The sequence below is a fragment of the Catharus ustulatus genome, chromosome 5 (assembly GCF_009819885.2).
Source record: "Catharus ustulatus isolate bCatUst1 chromosome 5, bCatUst1.pri.v2, whole genome shotgun sequence".
Lineage (NCBI taxonomy): Eukaryota > Metazoa > Chordata > Aves > Passeriformes > Turdidae > Catharus > Catharus ustulatus.
In genome coordinates this window covers 28,355,612-28,378,245 of record NC_046225.1, presented here as the reverse complement: position 1 = coordinate 28,378,245, position 22,634 = coordinate 28,355,612, and the positions used below count along the sequence as shown (strand labels likewise).

General features: G+C 42.6%; 1 protein-coding gene across 1 annotated transcript in view; it reads left to right on the top strand.

The window, feature by feature from the left end:
* Window positions 1-22,634, top strand: part of TNKS (tankyrase) — a 172,371-nt gene that overhangs the window by 138,503 nt on the left and 11,234 nt on the right. The window contains exons 12-24 of the mRNA XM_033061301.2: window positions 1,143-1,314; window positions 3,487-3,566; window positions 4,584-4,729; window positions 5,675-5,840; window positions 9,406-9,625; window positions 9,894-10,003; window positions 12,479-12,667; window positions 14,001-14,238; window positions 14,923-15,005; window positions 18,125-18,245; window positions 18,864-18,961; window positions 20,346-20,420; window positions 22,493-22,598. Coding sequence (XP_032917192.1) covers window positions 1,143-1,314; window positions 3,487-3,566; window positions 4,584-4,729; window positions 5,675-5,840; window positions 9,406-9,625; window positions 9,894-10,003; window positions 12,479-12,667; window positions 14,001-14,238; window positions 14,923-15,005; window positions 18,125-18,245; window positions 18,864-18,961; window positions 20,346-20,420; window positions 22,493-22,598 — 1,804 coding nt within the window. The remainder of the gene's footprint in view (window positions 1-1,142; window positions 1,315-3,486; window positions 3,567-4,583; window positions 4,730-5,674; window positions 5,841-9,405; window positions 9,626-9,893; window positions 10,004-12,478; window positions 12,668-14,000; window positions 14,239-14,922; window positions 15,006-18,124; window positions 18,246-18,863; window positions 18,962-20,345; window positions 20,421-22,492; window positions 22,599-22,634) is intronic.

Below are 22,634 nucleotides of genomic sequence, written 5' to 3'. Positions count from 1 at the left end.
TTCTTTTAGTTATAGAATATGTGGCTTAACCAAAATGCTTTTTCACTGGTTTCATGGAAGGGTAATGGTGTTTGCATGCTGCATTTTAGGTGAGAAATAGCAAACAAAACCTTTGTTTGCTGTCACCACAAAGATTTTGAGAAGGTATAAAGGTGGGTTTTATACAGGAGCAGAGTTTATTATACATGCTGTTCACGGCCTGCAATCTGTAGGCTTGGAAACAGATAACAAATTGAGTTGCTTGCAGAGAATATAGAGTAGCTCTGTGTTTCATAAAGTGGTAAAAAAGCTGTTGGGCATTTGCATTTAAATTTGTCATGAATCGGTGCTCGGTATGGAGTATCTTCTTGAAAGGTTATTTTCATGGGGGTATTTTTCCACTTTTTAAAGCTCTCTATTATTCCCTTCCTATTTTTATAGTGCACTGGGAGAGATGCTTCTAGTTCTTTAGCTGCTCTGTTAGATCTTGACAGACAAATGTGTTTCTATTATATCATACTCCTTGAAAATGATACTCCATTTTGCCTGTTTATACAACCTTGTAATGAGAAGAATTACATCCAGTTATACTTAACATTCATGTAAAGGCATTAAAAGTGAGGAGGAAATGTTTGTATCCAACTTTTTTTCCCTCCACTCCTTCATAGAATTCTTAATTTGACATCTTTGTTTTTGCATTAATTCTTGGTAGTGGGTAATGTTGAGTTATTCTCCTTCTGACAATGATTAATGGTTAAAGCTGTAAGATCTTTGAATTTTTTGGTAACAATTTATGTCAAGTTACCTCTTTCTCCTCCTGTGATAGTTTTTCTTTTCTTGAACAAGGTTGGTTTTAATCAAATTTGTCAAAAACTTGATCATTATTAAAACGTGGTTTTAGGGAATCCTATGTTGTCTGTTAGCCATGCAAATAAATAACCTGTGTTGTTAAAAGACAGGAAAACCTCTGTAGTAGATTATTTTTCCTTTGGAGTGTTTGCCTGTTTTTTCACTTGGTTTTGTTTAATTGCAGTGCAGAAGAATTGATAGCTAAATTTGTATGCCAGAAAATTCTTCTTATTGCTCTTCTTAATAAGGACAGGGACAGGTGTAACCTTTTAATTACAATAGTGTTTTGTTTTATATTGCCACTGCTTTTTCAGATGAATGCGCTGGACACGCTTGGTCAAACAGCGTTGCACAGGGCTGCATTAGCAGGGCACTTACAAACCTGCCGGCTGTTGCTGAGTTATGGCTCTGATCCATCCATCATCTCTTTGCAAGGCTTCACAGCAGCACAGATGGGAAATGAAGCTGTGCAACAGATCTTAAGTGGTGGGTAAAAGTAAAAGCCTGTGTATTTGAAATTCAGCTTCTCCCATTACAGCTTTGAATCTTGTTTCTTTCTCATTGCCAGAGACTTAGAGTGGTTTTGTCATCTCTCCTTTCTACCATCAAGTGCACACAACTATGGTATGTGTTGTGTGACACTTGTCAGAAAATAAATAAAGGAAGAGCTCTGCTTAGTTCAGTGATGTTGTGCAAACTGGGAAGAAAATTACTATCTTTTAGATCTAGAACATGCTGTTGTACAAGGAGATTGTAGAAAGGCACATCTAGGGAGTTTGGGATTCTTTTGGTAGCAAGTTCCAAGGCAACTGGAATATTACTGAGCATGTAAGAAACCTTTTCCCCTGCATCAGCCAACCTGTTAGGTACTCTGTACTGCAGCAGTGACAAGCAAAGTGTAACCGGCAGAAAAACACTGATAGTTGCTAAACTGTTTGCACTTTTACTTCAAATCTCTTGCTTGTCCAGTAGAAAAAGATTTTATTGTAAAAGTGCTTTGGATAGTGCTTAGATAACAATTTGTTTATATCTTGCATTAAAAAGATGAATAGATATTTGAAGAGGGTTCCACGGTTTTCCAAGTACAGTAATTTCACGACCATAAGGCGCACCGGACTATAAGGCGCACCCCCGGGAGCCGGCACATTTCACAACTTTGTAGATCAGATAAGGCACACCGGACGATAAGGCGCACTTTTTTTTTGCAGCGAGGCTCCGCCCCCAGCTTCCCCCGCGCGCTTGATGGCCGAGGCCCCGCCTCAACCCGGCAGCCATTGGCCCCCAGGCCTGCCTGTACCCGGCAGGGCCGGGCTATGCCCGCCGCCGCTCCGTGCAGCGTCCCCAGGGCCCCGCTGTTCCGGGAGTTCCCTGGCGCTCTGGGTGTCGCGTGCTCCCTGGTGCACCGGGAACCCCGCACTGCCGGCGCACTCTGGGAGTCCCCTGGCGCTCTGGATGATCCAATGCTGGCAGGCTTGCCCCGTGCCGCCGCCGCTGCCCCAATTCCGGCTGCTTTCCCCCTCTCCGCCCGGCAGCCGCTCCGATTCCGGTGGCGTTTCCCCTCTCCACGCGGCAGCCGCTCCAATTCTGGCGGCTTTCCCCGTCTCCGCGCAGCAGCTGATCTGATTCTGGCGGCTTTCGCCCCCGCCGTGCGGTGGCCGCTGTGATTCTGGCGGCTTTCCCCATCCCCGCGTGGCAGCCGATCTGATTCCGGCGGCTTTCCCCCTCCCTGTGCGGGGGGGCGCCCCGATTCCAGCTGCTTGCCCCCTCCCCGCCTGGCAGCCGCTCCAATTCCAGCGGCTTTCCCCCTCTCCGCACGGCAGCCGCTCCGATTCCGGCGGCTTTCGTCCCCCCCGCGCGGCGGCCACTGTGATTCCGGCGGCTTTCCCCAACCCCGTGCGGGGGGGCGCCCTGATGCCGGCGGGGCCACCCCGCGCAGGGGCTGTCCCGATGCCGGCGGGCTCGCACTTCCGGGGTGGCAAATGTCACAACTTTTGTACATCAGATAAGGCGCACCGGACTATAAGGCGCACTTCTGGTTTCAGGGGAAAATTTTAGTCAAAAGGGTGCGCCTTATAGTCGTGAAATTACTGTAAGTGCTTAAGGGTTTGCATCCTCTTACCCACACTACATTTGAATTTTTACTAGTACAGAGAAGAATAATTGCATCAATAGCTACAGAGCAAGTAATTCAAAGGCAGGTATCCAGGTAGATGAGAAGACCCATGGTAGCTAGAAACTCCATTTCCTCTAGTGTTTTCAACAATATTGTCTTAAAACAGGACTAAACAAGGAAAAAGCGTTTTACAGCAGTGCAAGGAAGGACTGTTTTGAAGTATACCCACTCCTGAGATGTAGCTGGTTACATGAGTAGTGTTACCTGTTAAAATGTGCACATGAATGTATGTATGTGCATTGAGGGAGAAGAATGTTGGCAGAATAATGTCAGCTTTAGAGTCAAAATCTGACTGATTTGCTCTAAAACTAAAGCTCGTTATTCAGATATTTTGGCAATTTGAACTTGGACATCACATCCCCAGCTGCATTTTTGCAAGTAACAGCAGACCAGCTTCACTCCCCAACTTCGGAAAACACGTTGGGCACAAGTTAATACAACTTAAATATCCTAAGTAATCCTAAACTGTCTTTTTCCCAATGTAGAAAGTACACCTGTGCACACATCCGATGTGGATTATCGGTTGTTAGAAGCATCCAAAGCTGGAGACTTGGAAACCGTGAAGGTAGGTTTGAGCTGTTCATGTGAATTTTCTACTTTACATTGCTATACAAGGCTTGTGGAAGCCTCTGCTGCGTGAGTTGTGGAAGCAGTGTCCAATGGATGGTAAATCATAAAAAATGCGAATTCATGAATCTTTCCTTTTTTTTCTTCCTTCTAGAAAGTAGTACATTAAGATGTACCGAGGTGTGTTTCTCTTGAGTTTCTGCTTATTCATTCTGCCAGTCCTTCACACAAGTCATGTCTTTGATGGACTCAGACTAACCATAATTCTTTGAAGCAGACCCTGTGATTCTCAGAATCACAGTTTAGTAGAAATAAGCCTTTTGGTGCATGATTCAATCAGGTGGCAAGCAAATGCTGTTAATAGGTAGCAGACTCCATGTTTTAAACCATCCTTAATCTGAAGGTGAAGGGTCAGGCCATGGAATCCCAGCATCACAGGAGAGTTTGATCTATTTTTTGATACTTGGTCTGTGGACAAAACAGACTGCAGATAGACTGTTGTGCATAATTTCCCACCTTGAACTTCAACATGATATACTTTAATATTCAAACAGCAGCAGTTCTATGCACCAGCAACTCCTTTGACTGCTAATCTATATATTTCTAGTTTTCTGAAGGCAGTGTAGGCCAGGAATGGTAATATATCTGGAAAAAGTTACATGGCCTTGAACAGGGTACTTGATGATGTAGAGGTTCAGCCTTTCTTATACATTATGAACATCTTCACACTGCTTCCATCGTTTAAGTCTTTGTTATAGAAGTACTTCCAGCTCTAAATTTAGAGCTGCTATTTTTCTTAACTTTGCATAAGTGGAAAGAAATTTTCTGATACTTCAAAAAATTTGTGTAATATAAGTGGATCAAATTTTGTTTTGGTGCCTTTGAAGGTAGTAGTTTAGTTATTTTCTTCTAGGTTTGTTTGTTTCATATTTTGTTGTTGATGTCTGGTTTTGGGAAGTTCTTTATTTGTTAGTTTTAGTTCTGTAGTAGATTTTGGGTTCTTTTGTCTTCACAGCAACTTTGCAGCCCTCAGAATGTGAATTGCAGAGATCTGGAAGGCCGTCATTCAACACCACTGCACTTTGCTGCAGGATATAACCGTGTATCAGTGGTGGAGTATCTCTTGCATCATGGAGCAGATGTGCATGCCAAAGATAAAGGGTACATTTCATTCCATGATATGTTCTGCTGTTCTCTGTTAGTGTGAGACTTATATCCCACCTATTAATTTGCTTAAGATTTCAGTGACCATCATGTTTTTCTCTTGAAAACTTTTCTCTTTCCTTCTTGTTCTGCATTGTTCCTGTGCTGTAGAGAGATTTATAGACCATTACACATTTGCTTTCTGGAAAAGCCATTATCAAGTGCATACCTGGCACTGTAATACATGATGCTTCTCTTCTTTTTGCCCATTTTGGAGACTTTGTTTTGCTTAAAAGCAGCCTTTAACTTGTTTTAGGTGATCTAAAATTAGTTTTGAGTAAAATGGGATAAAATACAAGGGTTATCTCTGGTCATTTTTTCTAATTCTGTTAGCTTTTATTATTAAGTTACTTATTTTTACAGTTAATATTCAGTTAAATTATATTAACCATTTACACATTTTTGTATTAATAGTGAAGCAGCAGTGGTTATGTTCACTCTCTTACTCCATATATTAATTCAGGGTGGAGGATAATAAATTTCCAATACTGGATTTTCAGGCTTACCCTGGAAGAAGTTTTTGGATATCTTTCTATATCTATTAGATGTGCAGTACTTACTAATAACTGCACTTCAAACACATTATATTTTCTTGAAATTTACACTCAAATATCCCAACTCAGAATGACTGTGAGTCTTGCAATTTAATTTTTGTCTGTTATTAACAGCATTGGAGTTGCTTGTGGAAACTGTAACACTGGGGCTTGCTCAGTATTTAAAAGTCTTCTGGATGAGAACTGAAGGAGGATAATTAAATTTTAATTGATTTTTAATAGAAAAATAAAACCATGAAAACTGGGAAGACTGAAAGATAACAATAATGTCTGGTGAAAGTGGGAGTTTTATCTACTGATTGCATATAGGATTTTACTCTCTAGCTATTAATGCTTTCTCTTTGATTAGTGGATTAGTACCCCTGCACAATGCCTGTTCTTATGGACACTACGAAGTGGCTGAACTCTTAGTGAGACATGGTGCTTCTGTCAACGTAGCAGACCTGTGGAAATTTACACCTCTACATGAAGCAGCAGCAAAAGGAAAATATGAAATCTGCAAACTACTTTTAAAAGTATGTGCTGGAGATCTCAGATGTATCTTTAAATGCATATATATTTACTTTTTCTGAAGATTAATTAATGCAAACTTAACTGCATTCAGTGTACAGTAATTCATGACCATAAAGTGCACTGGACTATAAGGCGTACCCCTGGGAGTCAGGAAATTTCGCAACTTTGTACATTATATAAGGCGCACCGGACTATAAGGCGCATTTTTTTTTTGCAGTGAGGATCCGCCCCCAGCTTCCCCCGCGCGGTTGCTGGCTGAGGCCCCATCTCAACCTGGCAACCGTGGGCCCCCGGGCCTGCCTGTTCCCAACACCCACGGGCCCCCCAAGCCCACCTCCATCCGGCTGCCATGGAACCGCGGCCCCGCCTTCACCCAGCAGCCGTGGCACTGCGGCCCCGCAGCCCTGCCTTCACCCGGCTGCTGCGGCACTGCGGCCCTGCCTTCACCTGGCTGCCGCGGCACCGCTGCTCCGTGGGCCCGCCTCCACCTGGCTGCTGCTGCACCACAGCCCCATGGGCCCACCTCCACCTGGCTGCCACGGCACCGCAGCCCTGCCTTCACCTGGCTGCCGCAGCACTGCGGCCCTATGGGCCTGCCTGCACCCAGCAGCCGTGGCACTGCGGCCACGCAGCCCCACCTCCACTCAGCTGCCATGGCCCTGTGGGCCCTCCTCCACTCAGCCACCATGGCACTGAGGCCCCATGGGCCCACCTGCACCCAGCAGGCGTGGCACTGCAGCCCTGCCTCCACCCAGCTGCCGCGCCCCCACAGCCCCACCTCCACCTGGCAGCCACGGCCCCGTGGCCCCACCTTCACCCCGCTGCTGTGGCCCTGCCAGCTCCCGGTGGGCTCGCAGCTCACACTTCCGGATTGGCAAATTTCCGAACTTTGTACATTATATAAGATGCACTGGACTATAAGGCGCACTTCCGGGTTTGGGCCAAAATTTTAGTCAAAAGGGTGCGCCTTATAGTTGTGAAATTACTGTATTCTTTGTGGTATCTTTGAATCAATTTTCATCTTGCAATTGTTATGTGATTTCTTGTGTAATATCATTGACTGGAAAAGAATCATCAGTACAAGTACTTTTTCCAGCATGTGTATTAATACTGTCAGCCAAGTAGGACAAGACTCTGAAACTGGAAAAAGCAGCTGAATTCATGTAAAAATGAGAACTCCCTACTACCTTGTCTTATCCAGCCCTTTATAAAATAGTTACTGCATTTAAGTAAATTTTTTTAATACTTATGCAAGAGTATGTTACAGAGCAATAGCGGAAGGTGGGTCCTAGATGCTGTTTGGTATGAGAGATATTTAAAACAGTTATGTTAATGTGTAATTTATCAAGCTCCTGGAGGAAATGCATGTTAATATACTATGGCATAAATATTCATTATACTTAGAGGAAAAACCTGGAAAAAGCATGAGGTAATGCAGAGGTTTTTCCAGTGAGAAACATGAGTTTGAGAAACTTCTTATCATATAAGGTCAGATTCTGCCCTGGGAGGGTGAAAGGGGGTGCTAGAGTAGAATTTCTTGCCAATCCTATTTCCTCTTTCAGCCTTGCCTCCTTATGTCCCTCTGAAGCACAACATTTAAAACAGGAGAATGTCAGAATATGGATAGTCTTAAAATAATGAGGATCTTCCCTAGCCACTTTTCATTTGCTGCTGCAAAGCCCCACTATTTCCCTCCTGTATCATTAATTTTTTCACTAGATTACCAAAAAAGTAGTCAGAGGGAGAAGAATGATAGTTTGAAACACATCTACAGCAGAAATCAGGAGATATTAAGAGATGTCTGTGGAGTAGGCATAGTGGTGGCCTGGAAGTAACACTCTATTAGAGATGTTAGCTCAGGGTATAGGAACACTTGTATTCTCTCAAGCATAGTGTTGTGTTATAGACGCTGGAGGTCTCTGGCCTCTTCTGGTCATTCCACAGGGAATTTACCCATATTTTGTCTTCAGAGGCTCCTGAATGGATGTACAAGAGGAAATAGAAAAGTGCTGAAATTTATTTTTTTTTCAATTGCTCTTTCACAAAATAAGAGCTAAATATGCCCTTAAGGTGACATAAATGCAATGCCTCTGGGTGTCTGTGGGTATTTGCTCACACGGCAGTTTACTCAGGGTTTCTCCTACTGTGTCTCCTATGCCAGCTGGCAGTGTTGTCAGTTCTGCTGAGTTGTGGCTCTTGAGTTTGACTCCTCCTGACTTGTGCTCCTTCTCTCCTGGTCTGCTTGAAGAAGGAACAAAAATAAACAGCAATTTTGGAGACAGTGTCTTTTAAAATCAACTTTCTTTGAAATTACCACCTTCACTTGTTTCTATGCCTTGGAAGGGGTGTCAGAAGACACTGCCTCTTCATTCAGATCTTAATTTTGGGGCATATTTGAATGGTTCCAATTTTGATGAGTTTTAAAGTAAGGGATTTCAGGTCATATCTTAGAGAAGTCATTGTAGTCTAGAAAGCTTTGTGCAAAGAATGGTCTCTTCCTAAAAGAACCAGAGTTGTGGTTCTGTGTAATCAATACTCTGTCCCTTTCTGCCCCTTGCTATTTATCCTTTACACCATGAGCAGTTGTACTGCTTCCAAATACAAAGAAGTTAATTCCCTCTGTTCTTCCATTGCTGTTCTCCCATTCCCAGTCCAGTGGGAAATGGCAGGGTAGACTTGCTGGCAGGGATTGGACCACTGTGCTTGACTATTCTGAAGAGGTCAGACCGAGAACTATAGCACTAGCAGCTGCCTCTGCTTTATCTATTCTTTGTTTTTTCCCACTGCTGCTGAGAGGGAATTGGGAAGGAGCTGTCCTCCCACAAAACCAAATGTGGACATGACTCAAACCATATGCTCTACATATTTGTATGTTCCCCTTCTCATCCCCGTGTGCTCCAGTACTGTGTTCTTATCACTACCTGATCTACATGTTTTACCAGCACAGATACACTCCAGTAGTCATCCAACTCCTCTTGTCTACCAAAATTTTTTTTCACTTCTTCCAAAGAGCTGTAAACTACTTTAAATGGTGCTATTACCTCTTGGAAAGTGTGGAGAAGAGTATTTTGCTAGTTTCCTTCTGAAACAAGTGCCTTTCAATATCAGGGTGACATTTAGTAAAACTCAGAGCCTGGCTCAGAAAGTTGTGCTTGGGAAATACCTCTGCCAGCCATTTGATTCCTGCCGGTTTTCAGGAGAAGGGGAGGACCAGCCACAACATGCTTGCAGTTGGCTTTCCTTTCATGATGTTGTGACAGTAAGAAATAGCTGTATGCAGGAAATGCTCCTGAACATACTTCAGTTGCAAGTAGAGAGCAGAGACAGCTCTTGCAGACGGCTGCCATTCTTGCCTGTGGAATGGAGATTCACACAGATGTGTTTAAGACTAGTGTTTTTAGACCTCAGCCTTCTGAATTTATTTGCATGTGCCTACAGATCTATACAATTACTACTTCATTATGGTAGGTCTGCAGAATCCCATCTTGTTTCGCAAAATAGTGACACACTTTAAGTGCACTGCTCTGTGTATGATTGAGACGCTAACATTCCATTTGCTCTTTGCAGCATGGAGCTGATCCAACAAAAAAGAATCGAGATGGGAACACTCCTCTAGATTTGGTGAAAGAAGGAGACACAGATATCCAGGACTTACTGCGAGGAGACGCTGCCTTGCTAGATGCTGCCAAGAAGGGGTGCCTGGCACGAGTGCAGAAGCTGTGTACTCAAGAAAATATCAATTGCAGAGACACCCAGGGAAGAAATTCAACACCACTGCATCTTGCAGGTGGGTAACATGCCAGGTTTTCAAGACTTGTATATATATGGTAAGTATACAGATGTAATTTGCCAAAATCAGGATTGGTATAGGAAGTTTCACAGAGTATTGTCCTGTACAAAGAGTTAACTATGGCACCTGCATTATAGGAGGTAACACAATTACTAGGGAAGAGGAACTTTTGCAGTTGAAAAATTGCCTTAGCTTCTCTGTCTAATATTTTTCTTTAGTTTAGATCTCCTAATACCTAATTTATTTTCCTGTGCTTTTTCTACAGCTGGTTACAACAATTTGGAAGTAGCTGAATACCTTCTTGAGCATGGTGCTGATGTTAATGCCCAGGACAAAGGAGGATTAATTCCCCTGCACAATGCAGCATCCTATGGGGTAGGTGCAGGTAGTCTTGCCGTGAGTAGAACAGCAAGGGACTCCTTGAAGTCATATCCAAAGCCAGTTATTTTGCAGCTGTTTTGCTGTGAACACAGTTCAGGTTTTGATGAAATATTTGTTGAGCTAAGTTATTGTTGTGAGTCCTAGTTGCAATCCTACACATTAAATAGGACACAGATTCAGCTGAAGTGTGGCAGTTAAATGCTGCAATTTGGAAAGATCACTACAATGTAGCTTTTATGCAGGCAAGCAGATGCACAGGATTGAATGGTTTGCGATAATAGTTGAAACAGAAAAGACCTCTAGTTGTCTCTGAAAGACTTAGATGGAAGGAAGAGAAAAATGCCAGGAGATCCTGTGCAGATGATGGCAGGGAGTGGAGGTGTGTTACAGTTGGTGTTTGGGAATCTATTGCTAGAGTTGAAGGACTGCTGTGTTTGTAATGTGGTTGTCCTCCAGGGCAAGCCATCTGCTACCGTGAGGGGTGCAATGACAGATTCAAACCATCTTTGATGAGGTAGGCCCTCTTTCCTCCACATAGGAGTTAAGCATCTGTGTCGCAGTTGCACAGATGCCTAATAGATTGCTTCTAAGCAGTTGTTAGTTGTGGATTGGGTGAGAAAAAAGTGTCTTGTAAACAATTAGACAGTGCTTGAGAAGCTCCTAGCTCCTAGCATTGTGCATGCAGTCAGAGAGAGGATCTGAAGCTCATGATGGTCTCATGATATGCTTTGTCTGTTATTTACCTGGCCCTGGCGCAAGTACGGCAAAATCTGGGAGAGTTGATCATAACAGAACCATGATTGCTTTTGTTTGAGAGCAATTGAAATAAAAAGTGCTATGTTCACCTTTTTATAAAAAGAGATAAATGGAACTCAATCTGCATCCTTTGTATTGGTTCTTTATGTCACTCTGGGATCCCAGTGTCCCAAAGAGCAAAAAGCCCCAAATCCTGATGAAAGATTAGAAAGAAACAGAATTCTTTTATGTTACAGGGTCTTAATACCAAGTAATAATGTTTATCAGCATCTGTCATAAGCATTTGTTCCCGGGATGTGGCTAAGATCTAGAGATAAATTCTGTTGGAAATACTGTGGTTTTTTCTTTGGTGTGAGAAAACAAAACACACATTTTACACAAACTCGAAATATTTCTTATTGGCATAGAGAAATGTCAGAAATTGCTTTTAGCCAATTATCATTTCTGAAAATCATAATGCTGATCTAACCTGGTTGCCTTGCATCCTCTAGTTAAAAGGCAGTGTTTGGTGTCTTTCCATCAGCTTATTTAGTTAAGAGTTGCTGCATACCTTTTCTGGCATCCCATACTTCTCTCTGAGCTGTCATCAGCCTGTTCAGATCTCTGTGATGGGAGGTAGAGAGGAGTTGAGTACTGGTTTCACAAGTTCATAGCTGGCAAGTTTCACAGGCTCTGCCTTTTCCTCACAAAGTTTCCTTAGTTCTCCCACACAGCACTTCATTGTTCCTCAATAGGGCTTTCTGTGGCAGAAAAATCAAGGAGCAGCAATTGCTTTAAAAGATGGCAGAGAAGCAAAATTAATTTTGCAGTATTTTCAAACCACACTTGTTCAGAGACCAACCTGTTTTATGACAGCTGCAAAGAATCAGTTAATTACCATTGAGAGGAAAAAGGAAATCCATTGGCAATTCTTTGTGCTTCTGCTTACAATTTCAGTGTTTCATACTCCTACCTGCTCATTTTGACTACCTGCTTTTTTTTTTTTTTTTTTTACTGTCTTGCACAAGAAAGATCTACTGGTTATAGGCAGGCAAAAATCTCATTTGTCAGTTTTCTATTATTTTTACTTGGGAGACTTGAAGGACAGTATATTGATGGAATCATGGGGTTATAGGTTCATTACTTTTATAACCTATGTAAAACAGCTGTTCATTGTAACACTCATAATACATTTTATCAATTACAGCTTTCATAAAATATGACTGAAGATAGAACAGATTTGTGCTGCAACACATGAGTTCAAAGTCTTGCAAGAAAGAAAGTGCAACAAAGACTTCTGTATACATGCAGGAGTGACTCAGTAGCAAAACACATTGATCTTCAGAGCTTCAAGTATTGTGTCACTGAAGTTGCAGCCCTGTAAATTTACCAGTTCAAATTTGTCCACATATAGCTTTTTTATGCAGGGTTAAATATCATGGCACAAACTTCATGCTATGTATTTGGGGTGATTAAACAGAAATCCACTTCTGTGCCTGATCCCAATTTTTCACGTGCTGGTGAACGATCTGGTAGTGCACCGACAGACACAGGTAACTGTGGAGCTGCAGTATAAATTGGTATCTGGAGAAGTGTGCTGCTCCTGTGACACAGGAGGCAGAATGAGTTACAGGAAAGAGAAACCACAAGAGTCTCTAGGCACCTTTACCTCCATCATGAAAAAGGAATGTTTTACCAGTGTCATGTTGATTAAGATGTTCTTGTGTTTTCCAGCATGTGGACATAGCAGCACTTTTGATCAAATATAATACATGTGTAAATGCAACAGACAAATGGGCGTTCACACCTTTGCATGAAGCTGCACAAAAAGGAAGGACACAGCTCTGTGCTCTGCTGTTAGCTCATGGAGCAGATCCAACCATGAAGAACCAAGAGGGTCAGACACCACTAGACCTGGCAACAGTAAGTTCATGTTAGCCAGCCACAGACAGCTCTGGAGGATGTACTCTGCATGTTAAATTCATTTCTTTGGCTCCATGGCATCAGCATTCCTCAGCTTCCATTGTTCCGAAGTGGAGAGAGAAGGGCATCTCCTGAGTGCTTCTTTGTGTCTTTTTATCCATGGAACCAGGCGTTTTCCTTTGGCTGAAATCTTAGCATGGCTTGTGATTTAAGGTTTGCTTCTTGAGGATTCAGTCCTGGGATCAATCTCCTCATTCCCAGAAATGAAACTCTCTGAAATGTCTCTGATGATGGTCAGTCTGTGTACTGTTGATGATTATTTCTTTGAACCTAGAAGGAACACCACATGGGCCTTTAGAGGAATGGGAACATTTAGTGAATTATTACGTTCAGTGCCTCCATATTACCTCAGTTCCTTTTTAAAAATTAACTCCAAAACAACATTCCAGAGAATTCATTCTATCTCCAAAATTTGTAGATGGCTATCAAATTTTTCTAAAATTGGCATCTGTAAACTTTCTTGTAAATGGTTTAAAAGCCTAATAAAGTTACATGAACATGTATGCCCCAGCTTAAACAATCTTGATGCAATAGATAATGCAACCAAATTGGATGCTGTGTCTGATCTCAGTGCAAGTATCTTTTAGGGTTGTTGATTTATTTATGGAGAGTTCAAGAAATATCCTCCAGAGTAATCTGAACTCTAGAAAACTTGCTTTGTGATGAAGGATATGAAAATTATTGGATTTCTCTGGGGGAAAATAAGGATGTCTTAATCATGTTCTACAAGCACTTTTAAGGAGGAAATTCTTGAAGATAAGGGTGTTGTTTAATTTAGTCAACAAAGCCAACTGTTAGCTCAGATCATACTTCTCCTGAGCTCCTGTCTTTGTATTTTCTTTTTCTATTCTAACCCAAGAGATGTGATTATAGCAAAAGCAATGATAGTCTTTCCACTGAAACCTTGTTCCAGTGCATCTTAATTTGAGCCTGACAGAGAAATTAAGGAGTGGCATTTCCTGTCCTAGGTTCTGAGGGATTTCAAATAAAGTTGCTACATTGTTCTCCCTGGCTTTAGCACTTACAAAGTCATTGTGCCAGAAAAAAATTAGATGTAGCTTCTTACATACCTCTAGAAATGGGGAGAACCTGATTCACCTGTTTTGAGTGCTAAATCAAAATATTCTTGCCACCATGAATTCCCCTGTACCAGAAGCTGGCACTTTTCTTTCTAATGGGGAACAGAACAATCAAATAAAATAATTAATAATTTTCAGAGATCAGTAACTTGTGATAGTAGGACCTCTTGTTGGGTGTTCTTTCTGTTTTTCAGGCTGATGATATCCGAGCTTTGCTGATAGATGCAATGCCTCCAGAAGCTTTGCCTACATGCTTCAAGCCTCAAGCTACTGTTGTTAGTGCCTCTGTGATCTCACCAGCATCTACACCGTCCTGCCTCTCTGCTGCCAGCAGCATAGATAACCTCACGGGGCCACTGGCAGAACTGGCTGTAGGAGGGGCATCAAATGCTGGAGATGGAGCAGCAGGAACTGACAGGAAGGAAGGAGAAGGTGCATTTGCTGCTGGACAAGTTTACATTGCCTGAAGTACAGTAGTTTAGTATCAAAATAGGTCTTGGTTTATTGGAAAAACATTTCTGACTAGCCAGAAAATACTGCACCATTTGAACTGTTATCTGTGTTTTAAAGTGTCTGATGCTTGTTAGCTATTCACTATTAACTGTTCATCTGTGTGTGCTATCAGTCATTAGGTCTAACTACAAATGCAGATCTGATTAGGTGCCCAGATGTTCATTGACTTTTTAAAGAAAATCTAATGAGAATTATTTTGATGAAGGAGTTATGATTGTGATGGCTGGGGGATTTTGCAGAGACTTTTTAAACGCTTTGATTAGTATCTGGAGTCCATGCTTTAGGTCAGAATCTAAGGGGGTCACATGGCAAAAATATACCCACCCTTCTTTTCCTGCTCTTTGTAGTATGAACCTGCATTTGTCACAGATGGTTAGTGCTTTTAATTAGTTGATTCTGAAGAGGGAATGATGATGAGCCTTGCAGACAGTGAACGTAGATGGTTTATTACAGACATAGACAAATTGCTTGTAAAAAGAATCAGAGTTTGGAATTTTGAGAGAATCAGTGGTATTGCTTGTTTGGTTTTTTTTAAGGTGGTTTTGTTTTGGGTTTTGTTACTTCAGATGTATAGGATGTAAAGATTTGTTTCTTCTTTAATAGTTTCTGGTCTTGACATGAACATTACCCAGTTCCTAAAAAGCCTGGGTCTTGAGCACCTTCGGGACATCTTTGAGACAGAACAGGTAAGTGGCAAGCCTCTTCTCTATTTCTGTGTTTAGGAGATAAATTAATGTAATAAATTCGACATTTTAATTTTCTAATTGAAAAAGGGAAGGAAAAAACTCACACTTCACATCTACAGAAAAACAAGTGTGTTCAAATTTTCTTTGAATTTCCAGCTAAAAGGATGAAATTGCAAAATCTATGGAAAAAAAAATCTTGTTGGATTCAAGTGTCAAGTACAGTAATTTCACGAATACAAGCCGCACCATTTTGACTAAGATTTTGTTCCCAAATCGGAAATGCGGCTAATACTCAGGAGCGGCTAATATGTGAATAATTTTCTGACATTTACAACCTCAGAAGCGCCAGCCAGAGTGCCGAGCCGAGCAGCTGCAAAGCCGGAATTTTGTGATTGTTACAAATTGTTACTCTGTTGCACCGCGGGTGAAACCTGGCTCCCTGCAGGCAGCATGGGGGTCGGGGAGAGAGGAGGGAGAACTCTCTCCTTCCCTCCTCTGCCGCAGCCCAGGGGAGAGATGGGGGGGCCCTGTGCCGCCATCACTGCGGCCTGGGGAGGCAGCGGGGGCCCCGCACCGCCATTGCTGCAGCTCAGGGAGGAGGCAGGGGCCCCGCGCCGCCATTGCCACGGCCTGGGGAGGAGGCGGGGGCCCCGCACCGCCATTGCTGCAGCTCAGGGAGGAGGCGGGGGCCCCACGCCACCATTGCAGCAGCTTGGGGAGGAGGCGGGGTGCTCCGTCCCCGCCCGCTGCCGCGGGAGTGGGGGGAGGCTCCTTCCCTGCCTGCCACCACGGGGCAGCACTGGGCCATGGTGACCAAGCCCAGTGGCAGCGGCGGCTGGCCCCGAGCGGCCCTGCCGAGTGGCAGCGCCTGGCTGGGCCACCTGACCCCGTCGGCAACCCCGAGCAGGCCAAGCCTGCACAGCCCGTCCCCGCCCTGCCGCAGTTCTGTTACTATTTGGCAACTTTGTTGCACGCGGGTCCTCGCTGTGAACGACAGAGCGACTTATACTCAGGTGCGGCTTATTTATGGACAAAGAACGAAATATTTGCCAACACCCAGAGATGCGGCTTATACTCAGTGCGGCTTGTATTCATGAAATTACTGTAGCTTTCACTTACACATGCACTGTGACTGCCATTTGGCTTGTATTCTGAGAGTTATTTTGGATCTTGTGAACTTTGAACACAATGATTATAACAAAGTTAGGTTCAAATATCACCTGTGTTTATCCTTCAGCAGTCTTGACAGCCAAACAAGCCTTTCACCACCCGTAGGGCTACATGTGATACTTTGGTTAAATCTAGGGAACCCTCCAGTTTGACTATATAGTGAAATAAAAACCTAGCATGGGAGTAGTCACACTACAGAATGCAGAAGCTACATTTCCTATTAGGTTAGGACCACAGCATTAACTGGGTTTTGCTGCACTAACTTTCAAATGTCATTGAGAAATAGGGGAACAAAACCGGCAGATTTATCAATAATTCACAGTATATGAAAAGAGTACAACTAATGTAACTTTCTTAAGCTTACATTACATTTTACAGCAGAAGTACCTGTAATGTATTTTTAGATTCCTTTTATGTACTACTTCTTAAATTTACAGCAAGTTCATGACTATAAGGCGCACTGGATTATAAGGCGCACTTCCGGGTGTCAGCAAATTTCCAAACTTTGTCCATATATAAGGCGCACCAGTCTATAAGGCACACTTTTTTTTCTGGAACGCGAGGATCCGCGCGTAACAAAGTAACAAATTAGTAACGGAATTGCGCAATCGCTGGGTTTACTGGCAGGTGCTCAATTTGCAAACATTTTTCACAGATTGGCGTAGCCTTTAAACGCAGCCCCAGGTGCCCTCCCTGTGCCGTGGGCCCCGGCACTCCTACCCGCCCCTGACTGGCGTGGCTTTCGCAACTCTCGCAGCTCAGGGCTCCCGCAGCGCTGCCGTGCCTCGCGGCTCGCACTTCTGGGTTGGAAAATTTTCAAACTTTGTCCATATGTAAGGCACATCGGATTATAAGGCACACTTCCGGGTTTTGATCAAAATTTTAGTCAAAAGGGTGCGCCTTATAGTTGTGAAATTACTGTAACATGTTGCAGTTAAATAGATCTGTTTGCATGACTGAGATGGATGTACACGTGGAAGTATAAAGTACAAGTGCAAGAGACTGGATTTGATGATTATTTTTTCCTCTGTCCTCTGCTACTAATCTTTTATTGAGAAATCAGGGAACAAAGGTTTAAAATGTAATGTGTTGTTTATAGTTCCAGCTGTTTCTGTAAAATGTTCTAGAAGGTATCTCTTCAAAGATAAAATACCATAGAACTTTTTCCCTTCTGATATATGAAGCATGAGCTCCTCTCTTTAATCTGGAACTGTTTATATTCAGAAGGAAACCAACAATAAACCAACCTATACCCTTCTCGGGTTTTCTTTATATTTTTCACACTTTGTTGTTGCTTAGCTGGTCCTGTTTTACTTTCACTTACTGAAGTCCTAACCTGTTAAGATCTTCCCCAGCTAGTAAGATTTAACAGGCAAATCAGATTCAATATGGTCATCATTTTGAAATAATTTAACTCTTCTTGTACGCTTCTTTGTAGAAAAAACAAGCTTATTTTCTTTAAGCTTATTCTTTTACCTGATTTTTCCAAGCACTATCTTAATGTGCACTTTTTCACCTTGGATTGTTATAAGTAAGCTTTTGTAGAATATTCATTTCTGCTTGGGTAGTGAAAATAATGAATTGTACAATGCTGTGAAATGCTGAATGCTTCAAAAGCATTTCCATATTTGTGCCCGCATTTCAATGCATCCCCCTTCTACTGAAGTAAAAATGTTTGTGAGAACCTTCTGCGAGAACCACCTCTTACTAATTGGTATGAGGGAAGTTAAAGTTTTGCACAACTTCAGGCTGTAGCAGCTGTGTGTGGTCCTGTGATAGGGAGAGATTTGCCAGAAGGTGGCAGCAAGTGAAGGTGAAGCAAAACATTATCTATGTTTATGGTCTTGGTTGCACCATGAATACTTTCTATTTTCTGAAGTGATAGGTCTCCAACCTTGAAAGTCAGGCCAGGTTTGACAAGTGATTTTTGTGATCTTTCACCTTTCCAGATAACCCTGGATGTGTTGGCTGACATGGGGCATGAGGAACTTAAAGAAATTGGGATCAATGCGTATGGACATCGCCACAAATTAATAAAGGGTGTGGAGAGACTTCTAGGAGGTCAGCAAGGTAAATATGACTCTTTTACTGGCTAGTCTGTGTAGCACACAACAGGCTCCCATAAGTCACTTTCTCTAAATGTCAGCATTGTCACCAGGAGGTGAAAGAATCTGAATGTTGGGAAAGTGTATTTGCTGCAGACGTGGTGGCTGAGTGGGTTGTGATAACTGAAGAATATATTAAGGAGATACTAGCCCAAGTGATCACTTGCTTTTTCAGAGAATGGATACCCCTGAGGCAGCTTTGGAAGCTGTGCCCATTTCTCAGGACCCTGTTTCACCCAGAGAGGAGCTTTTGCATTGATTTGCCCTATGTACCTACCCACAGGCCTGATAGGATAGGCCTGATAGGGTTTTAGGTGCCCCGTGCTTCTGAGATGTTTCTATGGAAAGAGGAAGCAATAAAGGGCAATTATGTCGCACATGCATTTTTCTTCTCTTTTAAAGTCTCTGCTGCTAACGAAAACAGTTTTATCTTTTTGAGGTTGTGCTTATGCCTTGTGTTAGTTTTGCTTTTCCTGCTGTACTGGGGTTGTTTAAGAACAACAGTGATGATGATGGATACAAATAGAGACGGTATTGGTTTTTCCTGTTGATTTTTGCTCCTTTTCATTCTTTCTCTTTGCAGGTACCAATCCCTATTTGACTTTCCACTGTGTAAGTCAGGGCACCATTCTCCTTGACCTTGCTCCTGACGATAAGGAGTATCAGTCCGTAGAAGAGGAGGTAATCCAAGTCCCTTTCTTAATGCTTCAGGGGCCATATATTTTTCTTTCCGCTGATAACCTGTCAGAGCTACAGTGTGCAATACATGTTAAAAGTGCTTAAAATAGGCTTTGGTGTATGAATTACATAGCTCTGACATTAAGTTTGGGGTTCTTCATTTGTCTTTTCATATAGAACAATGATAGAAATTATTTTGCTATGTCCTGCCAATATTTTTAATAAGTGGTCTCTGCTCACTTAGTGTTGTCCCAGTTTTGTTTTGTTGTTGTGTTTTGGATCTTGTCTTAGATAATGTCTCATAGGGAGGGTTTGCAAAGCTTTCTTTAGATAGGTGGACCTGTGAAAATTAAAAGCAGTGTGTGAAACCAAGGCATCAAGGCCTTGCAATTCTCTAGACATTTTCTGTGAACCAGCTTGTTTTCTGTTGTCTCAGTGGGTTAGTTCATCTGTAACCCAGATAAATAACTCTTGGATGATTGAGAACTGACTGTAATTTTGCCTCCCACACAAACACATGCTCTTTCATTTAAGTAAACTACAGGCACTTACTATTTTGAAAGAAAAAATCATAACAGAAAAGAGACTTCATGAAGAGTCGTGTTTGGTGGAAGCGCCATTTTACTGTGCATTTGCTATTTGTTTCATTTTCCTACACTATAGCACAGAAGTGTTTGTAATCTTTAAAAAGTCTAGATAATCAGGATTGCTGACAGCTTAGATGGGCGTATTTTTTATTAGTAACTTTGTAAAGTGGAGTTTGTTCAGATCTGTTATATAAACTTCTCTGAAAGAAAGGATCACTTGTCTGCCATAGTGAATTGGACTATTTATTTGAACTATTACAAAATACTGTTGCTGTGGCTATAAATACTTCTCTAAAAGACACAATAAAACTATTTCTGAGGGAATCAGAAATGCTCTGCTAATGACATGAGAATTTACAGTGCAGGTATTTCCCTAATATTAAAAAATACAAACCAAACTCATTAAAATCACATTTTAATTACTATAAAGTGGTTTTTAAAATATTAATTTTCAAATATTGGGGTTTTTTCTAATTTAAAGAAGGTTTTATACTTGTATGTCATTTTAATATCAAGTACCATTATTCTCTTTTTTCTTATGTGAATTTTTATTACAAGATTGCATTGCATCATCCAGCTTCCCTATTGTGGAACAGCATAATGTGTTGGGTACTTGAGAAATTAGAGTATACCTCAATTTAAAATTGAGTTTGTTTCTGGGATTTTTTTCTTACACTTTAAAATTTATTTTCCGTCAATATTGTCTGTTGTTGCCAGTGATATACTGAGAACATTGCATGGATACTTAGCCTTGCTAGGAAAGTTTATGTGCTGAACATTCGTTTCGGTTTTTTATGTAGATGCAAAGTACAATCCGGGAACATCGGGATGGTGGAAATGCTGGTGGGATCTTCAACAGATATAATGTCATCAGGGTAACTTTCAAATCCTCTCAGTTTTATGTGGTGAAGTATGTTAGTATTTACACCAGTAGGCAGAATCAGTTTAATCATTTGCCCTTTTATATTTAAAGTTCTTTGTTGAAATGAGGTTCAGGAACGGAGTTAACGCAAGTGCTAAAATGAATGTGTGCTCTGCACAGGGAATGAGGGAGAAGTGTCCACTTGACTTCTAAAGTGGTCTGAAGAGCTGATGTTGAAGACAGAAGTGGTGAAGAACCTGATTGATTTTCAGAGCCTATAACTTCTGTGTTTGACCCTTTCATCACAGATGATTTTTTTCTCAGTGTAGTCTTTTCTTACCATTTCAAAGGAGATTTGGGGTGTATGTGTGAAAGGATGATCAGAACTTCTAATAAGAAGTTTCTATCTCCCTATGCAACTTGCCAACTTGACACCACCTCCTTTGCCCTTGCAAATTAGAAAAATGCATTTTTGAAGCCATGGTATTCCAGAAAATAGTGTTGTCTTTCTGAGGAAAAGTAGACTTTCTTGTTTCTTTTTCTGGGGAGAAGGAAGTAGAGGGAATCAGAACAGAACTTGGTTTCTGAGCTCCAGCAAACCTGTGCTGCCTATCTCTCTGAGAAGTACAGTAATGTCATGATTATAAGCCGCACCATTTTGATTAAAATTTTGCTCCCCCCCGGAAATGCGGCTTACACTCAGGAGCGGCTAATATGTGAAAATTTTCTGAAATTTCCAACCCCGGAAGTGCAGCCGAGGTGCCGAGCTGAGCACCTGCCAGTAAAACCCGGGATTGCATGATTGTTACAAATTGGTTACTCTGTTGCGCAACAGGTGGGGGTGGCTCCGTGCCAGCAACGCGGTGGGGGAAGGGGAGGTGGGGGGCTCCCTCCTTCAGGCAGCGCAGCCTGGGGGAGAGGTGGGGGGCTCCGTGCTGCCATCCCTGTGGCTTGTGGGGGGAGGCAGGGACTCCCTCCTGCCAGCCCTGTGGCCTAGGGGGGAAGCGGGGGGCTCCCGCCCCCTCCTGCTGCCACAGGAATAGGCAGGCTCCGTCCCCGCCTGCCACCGCTAGAGCGGGGTGGGGCTCCTTCCCCTCCTGCTGCCGCAGACGTGGGTGCCGACAGGCTCTGTGTCCGCCTGCCACCATGGGGCAGCGTCGGGCCGGGACGAGCGTGTCCGGCGGCAGTGGTGGCCGGCCCCGAGCGGCCCCGCCGAGCGGCAGCACCAAGCTGGGCCACCTGGCCCCATCGGCAGCCCCGAGCGGGCCAAGCCCGCACGGCCTGAACCAAGCCAGTAAACCCTGCGATCCCGCGATTCTGTTATTAATTGGCAACTTTGTTGCACGCGGGTCCTTGCTGCAAACAACAGAGCGGCTTATAATCAAGTGTGGCTTATGTATGGACAAAGAACGAAATGTTGCTGACACCTGGAGATGCGGCTTATAGTCAGTACGGCTTGTAATTGTGAAATTACTGTAAACCTGTGCAGAGCCTTTGCAACTTGATCTGATAGATCGTGTGTCCTGAAGTAAACTTTGCTTCCATCCTACTCCTAACAAATGGTGAAGTCCTTTACAGAAACCACAGTGGTATTAGAGCATGTTGCTGAAATTATATAGATAGATTAAGCAGCACATCTCATTATTTTTTATGAAAAGAACCAAAAGTTGATTATTTTAATTAAAAAAACCCCTAAACTAGACAGCAAGTTTCAAAGAGCTAGATGAGATCAGTCAACAGAACTCAAAGCAGAGAGGGAAGGAGTTTCAGACAATTTGAAGTTCTTTGTGGTATTGCAGGCTTTGTGAGAAGAAGCCTGAAAGTTGTCCTTAAACCTGAGAATTAGGCTGCAGTTTCACAGTAGTTTTAACCATTGTAGGTGTGTGTTACAGAGTTGTTTGAGAGACTTCAGCCTTGCGTGTGATACAGCCATGGGGTTTCTTTATAGCATTCACTTGTCTTGCTGTCAGTTTCCCTGTCAAATTAATGTGAGCTCTGTGAAACTGTATTAATTTCAATTGCAATTCAAATACGTATGAGAGATTGAAATGTAACAACATGGTTGGATCTATTGTTCTACTGCAGATTCAAAAAGTAGTGAACAAGAAGTTGCGGGAGAGATTCTGTCACAGACAGAAGGAGGTCTCAGAGGAGAATCATAATCATCACAATGAGCGCATGTTGTTTCACGGTAAGGAAGTAATGTCTCTTTGTATGTATTGGTATT